Source organism: Psittacula echo, assembly GCF_963264785.1.
Source record: "Psittacula echo genome assembly, chromosome: 14".
NCBI classification, from domain to species: Eukaryota; Metazoa; Chordata; class Aves; order Psittaciformes; family Psittacidae; genus Psittacula; species Psittacula echo.
Window position 1 is genome coordinate 6,244,274 of NC_137750.1, and position 20,159 is coordinate 6,264,432.

At 48.1% G+C, this 20,159-nt stretch overlaps 1 protein-coding gene across 2 annotated transcripts in view; it reads right to left on the reverse strand.

Moving 5' to 3' along the window:
- RPTOR (regulatory associated protein of MTOR complex 1) overlaps positions 1-20,159 on the reverse strand; it is a gene marked incomplete at its 5' end in the record, with an annotated part of 112,971 nt that overhangs the window by 18,325 nt on the left and 74,487 nt on the right. For both annotated transcript variants that reach the window (XM_080629283.1, XM_080629282.1), the window contains 6 exons: positions 399-513; positions 2,835-2,940; positions 8,860-8,970; positions 10,795-10,978; positions 11,923-12,026; positions 16,275-16,393. In XM_080629283.1, coding sequence (XP_080485409.1) covers positions 399-513; positions 2,835-2,940; positions 8,860-8,970; positions 10,795-10,978; positions 11,923-12,026; positions 16,275-16,393 — 739 coding nt within the window. The remainder of the gene's footprint in view (positions 1-398; positions 514-2,834; positions 2,941-8,859; positions 8,971-10,794; positions 10,979-11,922; positions 12,027-16,274; positions 16,394-20,159) is intronic.

The following is a 20,159-nucleotide window of genomic DNA, read 5'->3' on the forward strand; positions in this document are numbered from 1 at the left end:
TCTGGCACTAAGCTCCAGGAGGACTCTGCCCTGATTTAGATTAGGTAATGGGAAGAAGAAGCTCTTCCCTGTGAGGGTGCTGAGGCGCTGGCCCAGGGTGCCCAGAGAAGCTGTGGCTGCCCCATCCCTGGCAGTGTTCAAGGCCAGGTTGGACACAGGGGCTTGGAGCAAGCTGCTCTAGTGGAAGGTGTCCCTGCCTGTGGCAGGGGGTTGGAACTGGATGAGATTTAAGGTCCCTTCCAACCCAAACCAGACTGGGATTCTATGAAGGACGGCCACAAGATGGAGCAGGGGGAAGAAAAGGAACACACATGGCAGTGCCACCCCACACTCCATATGTGCTGCTCTGAACCCTCCACACACACTGCCAGCACTTTGGAGACCCACAGAAGCATTACCAGATGCTGTCCTTGTCAGCTACAGCGATGCAGGGTGTGAACGGGTGGAACTTCACCACAGAGGGGACACCCGGGTTCCTGTTGAGGAAGATCTGATCATCCAGCCGGGAAATACCTGTGGGGGGACAGGAGGCGGCCATGGCTCAGTGCCCGGGAACATCCCACCCCAGGGATGAGCTTCCCAGTGTTGCATCTCACCACTCTCCTCCTCCTCCTCTCCCCCAGTTCCCAACAACAGACTCCCCAACACTTCCCTCCCTCCAGAAGCTGCTCAGATCCCAGCTACTGACGGCCCTGACTCCTCCGCACTGATTGTCTCACGTCTTAAGGTACAAACTGAAAACTGGTGACAAATCAGGGGGTGCTGTGCTTTGGGAGCTGCAGAGAACAAGCAAGTGCAGCCGAGCCCAGAGAGACACCAGGTTGTGTTGACAGAAAAAACAGTGTTATTTTTGCAAGAGAAAAAACCCAAACCCGTTTTTCCCAATGCTGAAGCATTCCATCTTGGTCGTGGATTATTCAGTTCACCTTCCTTTCCAGTGGTTTTAAACTATTCTAGCTTAATTTGCCAATGAAAAATACATTTTCCACGGAGACATTCAGAGGATGGTTAAAGACCTTTTCCTTCTCTTCTTCTGAACACTCTGCTATTCACAGCCAGTGCTGGTAGCCCTGATGCTGCAGTTTTTTATCACAGTGTGAATTCATCACACAAACCCGTAGGCCCAGGAGACATTTACTCAGTCCTAGCTCGTTTCAGAATGCACCCATCTGATCCAATTTTCATTAAGAGCTGGTAACTCTACTTTAGTTCCTTTCAATGTTTCATATTTTCTCTTTGTTTTAATGGCTGCTGCACTCTGGTCGCTCAGGTCAAGCAACCAAACGTGAACAGTGTCCAGAAAAAAGATTTAACTTCTTCAGGTAAGCACAAAAAATTCCTTCTCTGTATTCCAGAAGCTCTCCCAGGCCACCTCCTGGGCTCCTCTTCCATTTCTCTATTACTCTGGTTCATGATATTCTGCAGTTTCACAACATTAAGCTTCCCATTCCCCTAACTCGAGCCCAGTGACCCTCCACATGAGGAGGTGCAGGCAGGGGGCTGAGCCTTGGGCAATTCTTCATTCAGCAAATGGTCATGTCCAACTGCATGTGCCTCTGTGAGCATCCCGGGAGAGAAGCAGCTCCTGCACTCCTCTGGGAATGCTGCCAGGAGCATGCCAGGAGAAGAGCTTCCACCAATGCTGCTTCCCAGCTCTGCTGTTCCAGGCACAGGGGCAGGAATAATTTAAGTATGCAAATTCCTGGGAAATGTCATTGGGTTCCACTATATCCAAATAAATTCCTGTGCTGAAAGAGTCCCAGCACAACTGCTGCCTCACAGCGGTGCGGGGAGTCATAAACAGAGCAGCTTTCCAAAGAGCACACACTAATGAAACCCAAACCTGAGGCCGTTAGAGGGAAATGTGTAAGCAGCACACATGAACCATGCATAACGGTATTAAAAAATATAAGGGGATATAAGGAGTAAGCAATCATTTACAGAGTTCAGCAGAGAGGGGAGTGAGAAAGACATCACTGAGGTGGCTTTAAGCTGCCAGAGGGGAGATCAAGATGAGCTCTTAGGCAGAAGCTCTTCCCCGTGAGGGTGCTGAGGCACTGGCCCAGGGTGCCCAGAGAAGCTGTGGCTGCCCCATCCCTGGCAGTGTTAGAGGCCAGGCTGGACAAGGCCTGGAGCAAGCTGCTCTAGTGGAAGGTGTCTCTGCCTTTTTATCCTACAACATTCTGCCTTCTAGCCCTTTAAAAACACAACCTATGTGAACTTTACAGGGCAGGGAGGAAGAGCCCAAATGGTAAATCAATAGCATCTGCTAAGGGCCTCCGAACTACCGATTCCATGCCAAGTGCTCTGGCTCTCGCGGAGGAGCCGGCTGTGCCCGGGTATGTGGCTGAAGAGCTCAGCTGCTGCCCTCAGCCGGGAGCCAGTGCCTGCACTGCAGATCGGATGCTCTGTCAATTCCTGGATTGGGGAAGGCTGCTTCATGGCTGCTTTTCCTCCTCCTCAAAACAGTCACTGCTCTTAGGCTCCTCTTGACTTGGCATGGTGGCCAGCCTGGTGCTGTGCTATGGCTGAGTGCTCTGCTTGTGACCACCGTGCTGATTTCTAACACTGTGGTTAAGTTTTCAAAGGGGAGGGCAGAAATTTGACAGCTGAAATGGTCCCTCCCCTTATATGGTGAACAAACCAGCAGCTGAGAACGGAGAGGTGACTATCAGCAAAACACTGCACAGCATCACCTCGCCTGCACATGGGAGGGAGAACAGGCACTTCTTCCTCTTGAGAGTCACTATTAACTGGGGTTTTACAGGTCAGTGTCCTGCCTAAGCACAGTGCTCAGAGCTGCTGGAAGTGTGGGCAAGCAGGAAGTCACTCACCCTTCTGGATGATCTTCTGGGCTTGCTTCCTGACCCGGGCATTGCGCAGGAACCGCCACTCTCGCTCCTTGCGGATCTGGCTCTCCAAGTCATGCTCCTCTGGGATCTTTCAGTGTATCAGCATATTCACAACACAAAACAACAGTAAGCATCAAAACTCCAGGAACTGCCTTTGTAACACACACTCCTACACGTGCATGTCAGACTAAGCCATAAATTCTTTAGGCTCCAAGCCTCAGGCGGTAAACAGAGGAGCTCACGAGACCTTATGTTATTAAATACTTGAGCATCTTCCTGATCTAAATCTTCCCCACCATCTGTAATCTCTTCTCATTTCCTTTCGCTGTCCTATATTTTGTCTTTAAGTCATAGGCACTTCTCCAATGACACAGGGTTTCTGAAGAACCAAGCACATTCAAGCCACCTGTGGTTGTAACACACAGGAAACATCCCAGGATCAGTTATGGAGCTGAGCTACAGGACTCTGTCTAGCTTCTTCTGATGATGGCTGTTCCAAAAAGAGAAACTCTTGAAGAAGGGAGACAGAGAAGACAAAGTCATTCCCCATTCCTCACAAACACACACTTTCTTCCCCTGAATACAGCCTTAAACCGTCTGTCACCATCACACTGTCCTCAAAATGCACCACACTTTGGAAAACAGCTACTACTGAGATGGGTTTCTGCTTCTTTAAAAGAAATTCAAAAGAAGAAACCCACCCTCCCCCTTCCCTCCTGGCAAAACCACCCCAAACCAAACCAGCAGTATTTCATTTTGTCAGGACTACAACATCTATTAGAGAGGCAATGACAAATGACTGATAATGTAAAGCAATAAACAAAGCAAAGAGAAAATACATCAAAGGAGATGTGAGAGCGGAGAGGTTACACCTACACCTTAATGAAAATCCCCCTTCTCTGGGAATAAATTAAAGACAGACCTAAAAAGCCAGGGGAGGAGACGGGAAGGAGCAGAACAGTAAATTCTGCTGCAGGCACCAGGGGCTTTCACAGTTTAGGGCTAAGAAATTCACAGTTCTGCAGTTGAGCAAAGTGCTCCTTATTCCAGCAGATAAAGAACAGCAGATTAAAGGAGTTTCTGGGCTCTTCAGGTCTGAAAGAAAAGAACTCTTCCAAGGAGGCTGAGCAGGCAGTTGTTTTTATCATCTGGTATCAGTAATAAAGATTCCTCCTCTAACGAGATCTCCCAGGGTACAGTCCCCAGAGGCTGCAGCATCAGCAGACCACATGTGGCAAGACAAGCCTCAGACACCAAGCGACTGCAGGATGAAATGCTCTGGCAGGAGGGAGACAGCAAAAGTCCTTTCTCCTGCAGAGCAGCAAGGAACAGATGATGTCTTTACCTGGCCAGTTCCATTTTTTTGTGCCCAGGCATCTTCCTGCAGCACCTGCAACTCACATATGGCCTCTGCTTCCAGTCATCTGTTTGCCATCTTTGTCTTCCTCTTCTTCCTCCAAAGATGTGAGCAAAGGGGAGTCCCATATGCTCACCCCGAGGATCACTATGCTGGGATGGGGTTACATCCATGCAGCATCTGACATGCAATTCATATCCTTGCAGCAGGAGAACACTAAAGGCATATGTTTAAGTCTTGGCTTTGGTACAGTTGACTCAACCAAGCACATTCTCTTGTGCCAAAGGCTCTGCAGATGGGGGATGTCATCACCTTGCAGCTCATAAGGGAGGTTCCTGTAAAGATGCTTCCTCCAGGATCCGTGTGTGTCCGATAGCTTCCTGCAGGCCCAGCTGGGATCACAGCTGAAAACGCCCAAAATACACTCGCTGAGCAGAAGACACTTATTCTTGGCACCTCTACTTTGGATACAGACCCTGGGTCTCACCAGTCCTCGTGTTACCCTCAAGCTGATTGATGCTGGTTGGAATTTGGTGAACAGACAAGATCAAAGGGGAAAATAACAGGGCCTGAGCCTGCATAGGAAGAAACCTGGCACGATTCAGTGATACTGCAGAGGGTCACAGAGCTTTGAGAGAAGAAAACCACCAGGAATAACACAGAAAAATCCCTGTGGGTCCTTCTAAAGTGTTATCAGAGAGTGAACATACAATACCCTTAACAGAATAAACTCTGTTGGACTCAGCAGACCCCTGAAAAGTGTTGCAAGTAACCTCACCCTGGCAGAGATGCTCCACACAAGTTCAGTTAAGTGTGACACAGGCAATTAGTGTACCTGTGCTCAACAGACAAGGCCTGACTGGCCTTAGAGCCTCACTGCAGTGAGCAGAAGAGCATGCAGCAAAACGCAGCCCCTTTCTCCATGTCCGTCTGCCTGTGGGACAGAGCTGTGTGGGAGAACTTGTCAGGAGGGAGCAATGATCTATGAAATGATGAACCCCACAGAGCATGTTGTGAAGGAGCTTCCGGTAACAGACAAGCACAGGAGTACGTTGGGATGTGTGCAGCAGGGAGCTGTGACCTCCTGCCTGGCTGCTGCTGCCTGGAAAACCACAAATTCTTATTCAAATGAACTCTTTAGGTTCATCATTCATGTCAGCTCCTCTTTAGGCAGATGGGAGTAGCAAACAGTACAACATGATGAGGATCCTGACATGCCACCAATTCCCAATGTGTTCGAGCCTCCACCCGGACAGAAACCAGTCCTGATACTGAAACCTCCCCCCAAGCAGTGTCATCTGAAAGCCAGTGAAGCTTTTCTTCTTTAACACTTTGTCTCTCCCCCTCGCTGTGGAGGTCAGCGTTTAAAGCAGGGCAGGGAACTCAGTGCACGGCTCCAGTGGTACATCAGTTCTTCCCTGGTTGAGGTTATTGCAGCAATTGCCCAAGGCTCAGTTCTCTATCAGGGCTTTGAACACCGGCCAAGACACAGCGCTGGAGTTAAGGCAGGGATTTATCAGGAAGGGTTTCTTATGTAATTCTCACCTTCCAGGATCCTCAGCAGCTCCTGCTTGCATGTTCTGCCAGTCCTGGAAATAACAGATGCTGGCTCCCGCTCTCCTCGGCTCAGGGCTTCCTGACAGCTGGCAACAAGGCTTTCCTGTGCCTCCCCAGCCAGGACCGCCTGTGGTGAGCAGAGCAGCCTTTGCCACAGGAGCTTTCAGGAAGAGGACAGACTGCAGGGAGCAGACCTGGGGTAGGTACCTGCTCTTCCTGCACACGGAGCATTCACAATGCAGCGTTTCCCTTCTCTGTTTATTTGATTAGATAATAAATAAATCCAATTTGGTAGATGGCTTGAAACTGAGCCAGGGATTTACACTGGAAATTAATCCCTCAATCTTTCCAGTGAAAGCATTCTCAGAGCAAGGTCCATGAAGCAAAACTAAATTAATAAATTAAATATGACTAAGATGCACTCACAGTCATTTATGTTTATTCATTACAGGGAGAGTTGTCTTGTCTTTCCCTGTTTATGATGGTAGGCAGCATCTCCAAATGAAGTGCTGAAATTAAACATCAGTGTAATCTTTTGCCATCAGGACGTGGTAGCCTTTACTCTTTGCCTTTTTCCTGGGGTTCCCAAATGACAGCAGCCACCAGCCAAGGGCTGTTTGTTCCTTGTTGCTGCAGGAACAGGGATTCTAGGAAAGGAGTACTCTGCAGAAACCCAGCCAACCCCCATGTTCCTGCCCCGTTACACAAGCAGCAATCAAAGTCCCTCACAGAGGGACTCCTTCCTGCCCCTTGCACACACACCCACTCCAATGAGGACATTACATATAATCCCCTGTTAGGACAGGATAACACACACGTTTTCTCCACTTAGCCTCTTAAAGCTGCTTTACAGAAGTAATGGGGAAATCAATTCTCTTCCCTGTCTTACTAGGAAACATGGATTTTGTTTTGCTCAAACTTCACCTAAATTCCCTGTTGAGGACAGTCTGTGCTCTGAAACCTCAATCCCAGTCAGTGAGTATTTCCAAATGCAAACACTTGGGAAACTATTAATGGAACCATCACTGTCTTACAGGCTACTGCTACTCCTGCTATGCTAGCAAATGATTAAGAGAGAGGTCCCAGCACATGTGGGATGCACATGCAGGATGCACAGGGGTGTACCCTGCAGTACCTTAGCTCTCACAGTGAGACACTGAACACCCTGGCACCCACTGGGGCGCAGGGACACCTTGATTTCCATGACTCCCCCTCCCTGGCTCCTGTGAGTTAGTACAGGAATGCTCCACATTTTGTCCTTAAAGTAACTTCCTCCATTTTATGCACATGAAGTAAACACACACACGGAGCTCCCCACCTACATACGACAGAGCCTGAAGTGCTGTCTACCATGATTTACTTCCTTAATAAAACACCCCTCTTCACTGGAAAGAGCTTTCCTTAGAAAGCAGACAAATGTTTTTAATAAGAACTAAGAGACAGAACACCATCCTCCTCCTCCTGTACTCTGCTGGGCTTGAATCAAAACACCAAAACTCATCTTGATGAGAGAAGCCTTGGTTGGAAGCCTGACCCAGCACCAAGCCCCGCGGGCCAGGCATGTGTCCTGGTGAATTTTTCTTGTAATGGTATCAGAAGGGAACTGATTCCCTGTGCAGCTCCGGAAGTGCCAGGCAATCTCTTCACCATCTCGTCTTTCCTCCTGGTGATTCTCTAAAGAAATCAAAGCTGCTCAGAACCCGGCTGCCATGTAACTACTTTTCTGATGTTCTTAGGGGCAATTACCTCCCAAACGATCCCACATGCCTGAAGAGTGGAGGAGTGGTAATGGATGGCGCAGCGGCAATTCTTGGATGAGGCAGCACATAAAATGTACTATTTCTTCATTAGTAAGATTTAGGTATCAGTGCTTGGATGCAAACATCTGCTGTGGAGTTGCTCAGGTAATGGCATTAATACCAGCTGTGCATTATTATTATTCACAGAAATTGCAATACCTCCAAGAAATGAAGCTGAAAGTTCCGTTACAGTTTGTGCTGCTTGACTCCCAGGGTACCTGGAGCCTTGCCTTATCGTGTCTGCGTGTAATAAGGGAAGATTTACTGCTTGTTTTGATTTCATACTTAAAACTGAAACCTGATCTTTGGCTGAAAGATTCTGGGAATTTAACAGTTTCACCTTCCAGTCACTGATGATCTTTGTCCATCTCTCAAGAGCTCTGGGCTGGTTTTCCTCTAGAACAAGGCTTTGGTGTACCTCTCACTTCGGATAAAGCCAATTTAGTCACCAGAACACACTCGCTTATAAGAAGAGCTCAGTGAGGACCTGTCATTCCCACCCTCATTCTTCGCCATAGTAGCACTTTAATGTTTAACTTCAAAACCCAACAACAATGCTTCCAAATCTCCCCACAGGTACTCCTGTGCATGTCCCATCATTCCCCTTTTCTCCTTTTTAAGTTGAAGATGTCTACACAGGGTGCCCATAAGCAGAGCCGTGCTCTGCCGTCACACGTGAGCACAGAGCCAAGGCTGGCTTCAGGCATAGGATACGTCCTGTGCCACTGGGATTATGGGGCCTTCAGCCAGGATGTCACACAGAAACCAGCATCTCTCCTCCCCCAGCCCCTCGCAGCCCTTTCTGGAATAAAGAACCTTCCTCACTCCATTTATTTATGTAAAAAAAAATCTACGCATTGTTACTCTAATACAATTTTCACTACACAGACAAGCACATTGCAAATGGAACAACTCTGCCATGCCACCTGCAACCGTGCAAAACTGGTGGATCTGGGCCAACTACAGAACCTCCCCTCACTGCTACGTTCTTTCTGGAACATCCCCCATGGGGTTCAGGGTTTTGTTCTGAGCTCTTTCCCTAGAAATACACCTCTGCCCCATCTGCCACTAACTCTTGGTGAGCTCTTCCCTCTCACTTCACAAGGACAGGGGTCACGTAGCTCCCCAGAGCAGCATGATGTACCTGAGTCCATTCCTTTCCCTCCCCAGACTGAAGGAAAACGAAGGGAAAAAGACTTCGGAAAGGCCCTAGCCCTTGCTCAGGACAGCAGCACTTCTCAGGAGCTGTGGTGCTGCGACTCACAAAGCATGCACAGAGGAAACAAAGTGTTACCTTCATGACCGGCTGAGCAAAATACTTGGCACTCCAGTCACAAAACCCCGTCTGCACTGTGGCCGAAATGAAACTTTTGTGCCCAACGGTGTCATCGGCGTCGTCAGTGGTCTGCCCAGAGAGAGAACAGGACATCAGCTCCCGTCCCTGCCATGCACACACCAACATGCACACACAGCAATACCCAGGTTGCCTTCAACACGTCACCAGGCAGAAAAAGCTCAAAGACATTCCCAAGGAGATGCAATTCTGTACATCTAGCATTAAAATCTGTCACTACGTTAGCTCTCTGAAGATGTACAGATTCCCTCATCTGCACAGCACAAGGCATAACCAGGCCAGCGTACGAATCAGGTCTGAAGCATCAGTGCATCATCAAATTGAGGTCCCAGGATGAGTTTCCTCACAGTCTCCTAAGCATCTGGCATGAGAAACAGTGGAGTAGTGAAGATGATTCAGGATAAAGCAGAGCCAGACACAGCGTCACACCAAGGGCAGGTGTGGGATGAGGATGTTACAAAGCACAAGACACCCAAAGAGAAAACAAAGTATGATCCCAGCTGCCATTCCCATGGGAAGTGAAGGTGTTCATGAAAAGGCTTCAACATTTTCTTCTTCACAGAACTGACCCTCCACATCCAGAGGCTTCCATGAGAGCACTCATTAAGGAAAGGCAGAAATGCCAATGTAAGTGAAGGGCAGTTACTGCTCAGGACTCAGAGCACCTAAAAGCTGCACTGTTCGCTTGTCTGGTGCAGTGTGGTGCACACACCTCAGCCTCCCATGGAAGAGTAACCTCCCATGGAGAGAACTGTTCTCATGGAGAATTATCTCCCAAGGAAGAAGAATATTACAGAGTCCTTTCTATTGTACTGCAAGGGAGAAGAGGAGGGTCAATGTCCTCCCTCCATCTGCTTCATGCATTAGCACAGCAGGAGAGCTGACCTGCTGCCTTTTCAGTTTCCTCTCATCCACAGAGCCAGCACCAGGAAAATCCTGGAAATGTGCTGAAGCAGAGGGAGAGGGTGACACAAAACTCCTGCCAGATGGCTGAATCCTCAACACCACTGACCACCAACGGGGAACAGCCTCTGTCTTCAAGTGATTGCCACAAGCACGTCCAAGTGTGCTTGGACTCAACAACGTCTTCACCTGACACGAGTCATCTGAAGGTGACATTCACACCGTTTGTGCGTTCTAAAATCTGACTGATTGCTCTACTTGGCACCACATCAGCCCTTCAAGCTTCTGGGAACAGAAAGCTGCCCAGTACCTGATGAACCTTTCGAATGCTAAAAGGTATGCAAAAAGTATGCAAAAGCCCTGTTGGCTTGCTCTGCTGGAAGGAGGAGTTGCTGTTCCTCCCAGAGGGGCTCCCAGCTCTTAACCTACCAACTCCTTTCCAGCAGAGCGACCCATGAGGAGCTTTGGTATTCTTAGTCTCCATCGTCCATAGTGAAGAAGGGCTGCTAAACACAGAGCAGGTACAGGCTGCTGGGAAGAAGGTGCAGAAGCACCTATTAGTCTTGCTAGAGGAATGCTGGTTTGCACATTAAAGGAAGAGGAATCTCCCCTTTTTCCTCCTCTCCTCCTGATTTGCTCAGGTTGGAGAGAAAAGTGTCTGAGGGTCACGGGTCTGACTCTGTGCTATCACTCAGGCAGACAAATGTCTGTGAAAGAATTAGCAATCAACTGTGATTAAACATTTCTTAGTAGCAGGAGTGAATAATGCCCTATCAGAAGCTATCAAACAACATTTATCCTGAAGAAACAAAATAAATCAATTTTTATTTTACTGGTTAGAAGGAGCTGCTCTGGAGTTAACAGCAGCTCAAAGCAAACAGGAGGGACGTGGAAATAAACTACAAAGAACAGAACATGCCACAAAGCCCACGGAGTGGGAAGCAGTTGGATCCGAAAGGGAACACTCTTTACCTGCTCTGGCCCTTTGTCAAACATCTTCCTTGTCCTGGGGAACTGGTGGGAGTGGGGAGTGTACTGCACCCCCACGCTGCCGACGTTGGCAGGTCTGACAGAGGCCATGTCCCGACTGACCGGCTGCTTTGTCACATCGTTGGTCAGGCTGGAGCTGCTTGTACTAGTGGTTGGAGGTGACCCTCTAAAGATCAAAGAGAACAAAAGGATTCAGGTATCCCTGGACATGAGACCCTTGCATGTGAATTAAGTCACTTTTACTTTGTTTCTTCTTACAAGATTTATACTTCACTGGGGAGGCTGGAAGTCCTGCGAGCCCACAGAAAAGCATTTTAATTTACACGTGAATTGGGATTTATCTTCTGGCACAGTTACATTATAAAACCAGAAACCATCACTGTGCAGGCCTGGGCCCTTCATTCCAACTCTGAATCTTACTGGTGCACACTGGCTACAGGGCTGCTACATCCAGTTTGGCCCTGGCACAGAGTGCCCAGAGAAGCTGCAGCTGCCCCACCCCTGGCAGTGTTCAAGGCCAGGCTGGACACAGGGGTTGGAGCAAGCTGCTCCAGTGGAAGGTGTCCCTGACTGTGGCAGGGGTTGGAACTGGATGAGCTTTAAAGATCCTTCCAACACAGACCAGTCTGGAATTCTATGACCTGAAGTGTGGTGTTTGCTCTTGGAGAGTAGGTTTTGGGAAATAATCCAACTTTCTAATCCTAACTTTGCCCATACCATTATCCCAATTTCCCTGCAGTTTAGACACGGCTTGTTGATCATCAGATAACCCTGGCTTTCGTCAGCTGAAAGGGCAGAAGATACAGATCAGGCTTCAATGGGAACTTTGGGAACCACAGAGGCAGAGTGGACCAGTAAAACCAGCAGGAGTTAGCCCATCCTTTCAGTTCATCTTCAGATAATTAGAGCAGCTTGTTACTCTTGTCCTGAAAAGAAAAACTGAAGAAACTCTCTGCCTTTCCCCATAGTTTTTGTTTCTGGATACCCTACAGTACTAAACCAAGGGGTTACCCAGATGTTGCCATGTTCAACCATGATGGCTCCTGGTGACCGGCCAGGAACACTTAAATCCCTAAGGCAAAAGCATCCTGAAGCAATGCTGCTGCTTACCCAACTTGGTGGATGTGCATGCCCTTGTTGGTGGGGCTGGCAGGGGCGGACTGAGTCAGCGAGGAAGTGTCGAGGATGCGCTGGGGGCGAGCATTTACCGTCGCCTGGAGAGAAAACACAGAGAGTCCTGAGGAGCCCCGAGTCAGTGCCAGGCGCGGTGCGTCATGGCACACGGGCACACCAGGGGCTATGCGCAGTTAAAGCATCTCATCACTGTGTGGGGGTGTTTAAAATGTGTATGAAAAAAGCCCCCCTGCAGCTCTCAACACGTAAGATGATTTCTTCTTTTTTAGGCAGAAAACACTTAACCACAAAGTACCCTTTTGTGACGGGGAAACAGCTCTGACTAACACATAAACCTCTTCCCTGCATCAGCTGCAGCCTGCTACCTGTGCCAGCATCTCAAACCAAGGTGCCACGGGGCAGGGAGGAAGCCCAGGGGTTCCCCTTCAGCAACCAGCCCTTCCTCACACCTCGCAACTCAGAGCTGTGATCCTTAGTGAGGGGGTTCAGTCTCATCTCTCAAGTAACAAGCAATAAGATGAGAGGAAACAACCTGAAGTTGTGTCAGGGAGGTTTACATTGAATATTAGGGAAAGTGTCTTCACTAAAGGGCTGTCAAGCACTGGAACAGGCTGCCTGGGGCAGTGGTGGAGCCGCCATCCCTGGTGGGATTTAACAGACGTGTAGATGTGGTGCTTGGGGACACGGGTTAGTGGTGGGCTGGGCAGTGCTGGGTTAATGGTTGGACTCGACGATCTTAAAGGTCTTTTCCAACCTAAACAATTACAGGATCTGATAATCCAGCCTCAACCTTCCATTAAAAGCAGCTGGATGAAGCAGCCTGGGAGGAAGCCAACTTCCCTTAACTATTTGTGATTTCAGGAAGTCTCAAAAGGCCAACATTGATTACTGGCTCCTTGTTTGTTTTCGTACACACAAAAAAGCATGCTTTGGATCTTTTAAAAGCTCTGGCTGGGAATGAGAGTTGCACCATCCCAACCTGCACCATAAATATAAACCACAACACAGCCACAGTCTGTGAGGGAGCTGGTGGCAGCTGATCAGCCCATGAGATACCACGGTGCAGTTCACATCCAGGAAGCCTCCATGCCTGTGCAACCTACTCACCGGCTGCTTGGAAAGACATCCCCCTATTTAAAAAGCATGGGAGCTCTCCCGCAGATGAAGATCTATATTCACAGCTCCATTAAAGAAACAGAATAGGACTGATCGCATTTGAAAACAAAAACTGTGCTTGAAATTCATGCTGTGCCTCACAAATAACTATTGCACAGATGCAGACTCATAGCCTGAACACTTACTTGCACAGTCATGGAGCTCACAGCACAGGCCTCACTTTTCACTGCAGGGGATCAAAAAGCGTAGCAGCATTTACTCACACTGCTCTCAACGTGCTGTCTGATCACCCATCCGGGCAGCCCAGCTACATGACAAACACCTGCCTATCACAAAACAGGTGTAAAAGCATAAAGCCTCAAAGTGCTGAGCTTGGCAGCGTTCTGAGCTGAATGTTCAGGGCACTGAAACGGGAGCTGCAGTTCACTGACCCCAGCCAGGGGTTTAAGCCCCCAGCTCATGTGTTCAGGGCTGCTGGCTGAGGAGCACAGGAGTAACAGGCAGTGCCGGACAGACTGCACTTCACTTGTGGTACCATCGGAGAACTGGCGCTGTCCAAGCTTCAAAATAAAGCCTTGTTCTCTGAATCTTTTAATAATTAGAACAAAAGGTTTAAACCCCTAAAATATTCATGGAATGGTTTGGGTTGGAAGGGACCTTAAAGCTCATCCAGCTCCAACCCCTGCCATGGGCAGGGACCCCTTCCACTAGAGCAGCTTGCTCCAAGCCCCTGTGTCCAACCTGGCCTTGAACACTGCCAGGGATGGGGCAGCCACAGCTTCTCTGGGCACCCTGGGCCAGCGCCTCAGCACCCTCACAGGGAAGAGCTTCTGCCTAAGAGCTAATCTCAGTCTCCCCTCTGGCAGGTTAAAGCCATTCCCCTTGGCCTGTCCCTACAGGCCCTTGCCCGTAGCCCCTCTCCGGCTTTCTTGCCGGCCCCCTTCAGGTACTGGAACACTGTCATTCAAGTACTTTACTTTACCTGAAGCAGTATTTTTGTTTTAAGCAAGAAAATCACCTTTTGGTTTTATTCAGTGACAAAATTCAAACAAGAGAATGGAAAATTCACTGTTGGCACTGGCTCCAGAGGACCCCAGGGCCCGTGAGCAGCACCCGGGCTGCTCTCTCGTACATCCAGCAAAGCTCCATTAGCATGAAGGAAAGGCCTCAGGATACAGTGAGCAAAAATTTAATTGTTCATAATTTGCATTATTATCCTATGCATCAGGGAAGGATAACGGGTCTGTGCTCACACCAGCAGAGCAGGAGCTCAGGCTGGAAACCCTGGCAGTGCTGCTCACTGCGGGAGCTTTGTCCATAACGAAATGAATAAAGGCCAGATCATAACCTGGGATCTGAAGCCTTCACTTCCATTTTGATGGGCTCTTAATAGGTTTGCTTGGTTTGTTGGGGTTTTTAAAGCAAAAGAAGCCTTTTCAGAAGCCACCTAAGCCAGGGTGCACTGGCAAGAGCAAAGCCCACGGTATCACAAAGCGCAGAGCAGTGAACCCACAATATAGTCAGCTGCCCAAACTGCGTGTTTAAATACTTTCCTTATGGATCTTATGACTAAGACAGAGAAGAACAAGTAAGTTTTGCTCACTGAAGCATGTCCAGGTAAGAACCTTTGTAAATGGGAATGTTTCTTTTCTCGTTTTGCAAAACCATTTGAAGAGCTGTTGCCTAAGAAAGCCAGGAACACAGCAGCTAACTGGGAAGCAGAGCATGAGATGCAGGATACCCAACACTCGAGCCTTTGGACTCCATCCAATACTGAGATGTTTAGGACCAAACTTGTCAGAATCAACACAGAATTTACCAAATCAACCATAACATTCACTGTGGGTACCACAACACAGTGCTCAGGAGTCCTGCTGGTTAAGCAGACCTACACAGTGCTAGTGGAGGCACTGCAGGGCATGGCAGCATCTGTGTTAACACTGAGACATCTCCTTCCACTAGTGAGGAGCTAAGTCCTGGAAAAGTATTTAACACAGCAAAAGCAGATCTGGATCCTTTTTATATCCCTTTAATCCCACAGTAGCAGTAACATTTCATTTTGTCAAGACCCTCAAACATACAAAAGTGAAATAATTCCATGTATCTAGAGCAGAGAGCAGAATCCTGTCCTTTCCTTATTCACCTTAGATTGGCATCTCCAGCCTGACAGTACTTTGTTGTACACCCATATCATCAGTGAAGGGCTGACCTCATTGCTCCACTGTTAAGATAATTCTCTCTCCCAAACCCCAGACTTCACCACTCACTGACAAGTATAAAGAGTTCAAATAAACCACTCTTTTCTCAATAGAAAACTAGACTTAAAAGCAAGAATCTCTAAGGCAATTAAATGGTAGTGCACAAGGCTGGCATCTCTTACTGCAACTTCGGCTGAGAAGCCCACGTGTGAAGATTTAGGATTACTGACTGGAAATCATCAGTAAGAGAAGTCATCTTGCATTGCAATGGCTCATGGACTTGATGCTGGAGCAACCAGAAAGCATGTGGGGAGGACTGCGCTCAGTCAGCTTTCCAACACCACCGATTGGGGCAGGAGGAGAGAGGCAGCTGGTGAGAAGATGTTCTGGGGTGGCCTGGTGCTTTGTTTGAGGTGGAAGGTGAGGGTGCTTCTATAGCTCCCCAGGCTGGCAATTCTGAATCAGCTGTGACGGCAGCCTCCAGGGACATCTTGTCACCCTCGGAGGATGAAATGTGATGAGGATGGTGGTTTAGGTGGATTAGGCCTGGGTTGAAGAGGTGAGTAGTGGCAGGGGTGTCTGCATGCTGACTCACATGTACTAGTTCACCTGGGTTGGAGAGCCGTTGTGGCTTCAGTCTGCAGGCCAGTCCCACTTGCATAATCTAAATCAGTTTGCAAACGGATAATTGAATGAGGTATATTTAAGGTTTCTCCCAGGGACTGATCTAGATAAGTAGACTTCTAAACAAGACCTACTGACTAAGCTCTGCAACTGACTCATACCCTAAACCAACCCCAGGCCCTCCCCCATTGATTTCTTTTACCTGATCAAGAGTTCATATGAGGTTTTATCATCTTGAAACATTAAAAACTCCTTCTGCAACAGATCCAGGCTGAACTGGGCAGAGCCCTCCAGAGAACCCATTCAGCTCAGTCTGCCTACACTTTGCCTAAGCATGAAGAAAATTAACATACAAAACCTCATGGCCACACACAAACACAGAGGACATACCTTGTAGGCAATACTGTTGAGAACCTTCATGGCCAGGTCGGAGACATCGGGGTAGGGGTCAGCAGCCAGGTGAAGGAGCACTCTCCAGATCTGGGTATAAACACTGTTGAAACTCACACCTAAGATAACAAAACACAAAACAAAAAACAAAGCCCTGCAGCACGTGACAATCCATCGACTCAAATGCTTTGATCTTATGTGAGAAAACTCATTAGAACTGCAAGCATCACAATGACATCTAAGAAAACATCAAGAGAAGAGCTCAAAAACACCCTCCGTGGGTGCTTCATCTCCATGTTCTGTCTTTGTGAACTCTGCAAGGGCTTGTAAAATGAAACTGGGAGGAAGCCAAATAAATTAAAGGCTACCTTCAATCAGCTTCCATCAAACTGCTCCTTTTCTGGGCTGGAAAGGACAAACGGATCATGTCTTTGAGCTTCCTGACCTAAAATACTAACCAGTATAAACCCACAGTTCCTGGCCTGTATTTGTATTGTTATTTTGATTGCTAGTTTAAGCATTAATACTCACCTTCAACATTCAGGGTTTTATATATTCTACAAGGTTACTAAACAGGTAAATGTTAAAACCAAAGCTGTAGCACCGGCACCTTTGTGAAGCAGAAAGTGCAACTCAGTCTTTCCTATTGACATTTGTATCAAGCCCTCCATTTGTCACCGAATGAGAATATCTGGTGCTTGGTATTTCAGCAGAAGGGACTGACAGATTCAAAGTACCGATCAAATTAGTAAGTATTTGCCACAACTGACACAATTCTGTGAACATTTTCGGCTGCTGCTTTTAGGTGAATCTTTAAGCTGTTCTTTCCTCCAGCCCTTGCAGTGCCCAGCGGTTGTGACACCTTCGGCTGGGGGTTGAGCCATGTGGACAATACTGAAGTGGCCGCACTAACAAAAAAGGGAACTGAAACAGGGATTTCAGATGAGTCACAATCAATGGCAAATGACAGATCAAGCTGTTACTGCATTTCCTTTCATGTTTCTGGAGGCATCTAAATATAAAATGTTAAGTTAGGAAAAAAAGGGCTCCTTGGTCAGCAAGCAGCTTCTCACCTGGTATAGCTGCTAAACCCAATGCTCAAACCCACAGAAAAGAGACTTGGACAGCCCAGATTTAAATCTGGCTGAAGAAAGCAGGTAGCAAGGAGTATAGATGCTGCACTTCACATGCTTGTCCTTGTCAGCCAAGGGAGCCTTTCTTGTGCCAGAAAAATTCCCCAGTGTGTGACCAAGCACTCTGAAACACAAAGGCAATAACCCAGCTCCATCCTCTCAGCTGACCTGCAAGGAAAAGGGTCTCTTACTCAGCCGACTTCCAAAGGACTTTCCAAGCGGTGCCGCTGACTGAATTTCATGCAGAAATATCACAAAGATTTCTGATGGGACCATTTGAAGGTGGGGGCTGCCTACACCACAGACCTGTATAGCTAACCCTAACCTTCCCCACACTGGTGAGATACGGGGCCTGATCATGATACCACAATGCTAAATCCAACCAGACGAAATGAAGAAGGAGATAACCTGAAAAAGCAGTAACAACTGTCAAGACACAGCAGAGTCAACAGGCACTGATCTGTCCCATTTGGTTCATGCCAGCAGAGGACAAAGGCCAAAGGAGACAAAATCAAGGCACACATGAGCTGAGCAGAACTGAATGGTGCAGATCCCAGTTCATGTTTTGGCTTTGGTCACATCAGACAAAAGTCACTGCCTTTTTCAGAAGCTCTTTATCCATGTTTAAATAAAGACAATACCAGTACACAATAAAGTAAGTCCCTGCTTGGAAGAGGGGTTAGGCCTCCCAACACTAAAGGATGGTGATATAAAGCTTGTCTCCTCCAGGCTCTGACCATTTGGGTTTTATTTTTGCAGTTGCCATGTTCATCCTGGAAGTGTCTATTACCAGGGAAAGAAAAAGTGGAGCGGGAAGGATAAAGAACAAGAGAGGGAGAGTGATAAAGTGCTACAAACCGTGGGAGGAAAAAAACCCACCACCACTGAAGCGGCAGCCAGGTAATGACATTGGAGGTTTGCTCAGAGCTCTGCCTCCCACATGTGGTCCTGTGCCGAGCTAGATAAGGACCAATGGGAAATCTGCACGGACTGATTTCTTTTAAAGCCCTTGAAAGAATGAAAGGAAAGGGAGGCAAAGGGAGAGCAAGAGGGTACCCATCGGATTTTCCAGTGTCTCAGATACCACCTCATTCGTGACGCAGTCACGATGGGAAAACAAGACCATTTTTTATACATCTGAGCGTCATGGAAAAACCAGGTGAAAGCAGAACTGCGCCAGTGCAATTCCTCATGCACCCGCAGCCTCTGAAAAGAACAGAGGGAATTTCTACAAAGGCATCCCGGGCTCTGAGCCGGTGCTCCAAGGACTGGGCCTTTCTTCTGCCATCCTCCCCCCACGGTTAGTGCTGCTCATTACATCGATTCAGCCGAGGGACGCATCTAACACAGCTCCTGTGAAAACCTGAGCACACGTCAGTGGGATAATGGAAGGCAGCAGAGGTGGCAGCAGGAACAGCAGCTTGATTTCATGGAAGGGACTAGAATGCAAAAAAACATTCACAAGACGCAAACAAAGAGCCGAGCAAGGGGGACGGGGAGTTAATCCAAGCAGACAGCTCTGTAATTAGTCAGACTGATTCCAAGCCAGTTAAATGGACCTTGCAGCATAGATTTACGTTTACAGAATGATTCCTCTCTGCTAAGAATGTCAAAAATAAATTGCCTGCTTTCACCAGTGACTTTGATTTTCTTTGCACATGCAAAGTTCAATTCAGCAGCAAGCACCATGCAGCGCCCCGAGGACAGGACCTGGCTGAGGTCCTGTGGCCAGGTCACTGAGTAGACTAAGGGTAGAACCATGCTGGATGCAAAAACGAATGCTAATGGGTTTATTTATCCTTCTTGCTTTGCCAGGCTTTGGCAGCATTTCTTTTCAATCCCCTGTAAAAAATCACTGCAGTGATTTTAAGCATCCATCTCTACCAGAAGGTCAGTCTGTTCCCACCCAGCACAGCAGCAAAACCTGACCAGCTCCTGTGCCTGCAGGGAAGAGCAGCTTCAGGCTGAAATGCCGCGAAACACAGTTGAAATCCTTCAGACCAAACAGTACCCAAGGACTCAGGTATCTGCCTCCCATCAACACTAATCCCACCTGCTTTGTAAATGTGCATCCTCCACTTCCCACAAGTGACACAGAAGGTCCTGTGAGAGCTACTTAGATGGAATGTCTGAAATCCTGATTGCTCCCTGAACTCTACTTCAGCAGTTGACACAGGCCATTCCCGACACGAACACTAAATCAGCACTTCTTTTGCAGCCTCAGCAGGCTGTAAGCTGCTCTCTCTGCACAGGGCCGTACAAAGGGACTCCTGCAGGCTCTGACCCCATTCAAGCAGCCAAGCCTGAGCTTTTTCATGTTCCAGCAGAGACCAGAAGAAACTCATTAGGAAAAAGAAGGTTCCTTCACAGAGCAGCTCCATCCATGGATCAGGGCTGTCATAGCCAACATGAAAGCAGCCCACCATGAGCAACATCTACACCAAGCTTCTGTAGTTTCTCGCTACTCGTGTGGTGAGGGACGGAAGCACTAGTTCCCTCCGAACTAGGGTCAAGACATAGAGCATTCACAGAACGCGGGTCAACAACAATTTATTGCGCAGTTACAATTCCTTATATCTGTTGCCTAAGCACCTCCCTAGAGTCAGCTGGTTCCTGTCCCTCCTGGCAACTTCCCGTCCGTGCACCAATCCCTACAAAGCTTCCATTTCCAAACCCCACTCAAATCCCTCTATTTAGCTACTATGCAAGTTCCTATTTATCAATACTGGTTGACCAGCTACTTCTCATTATG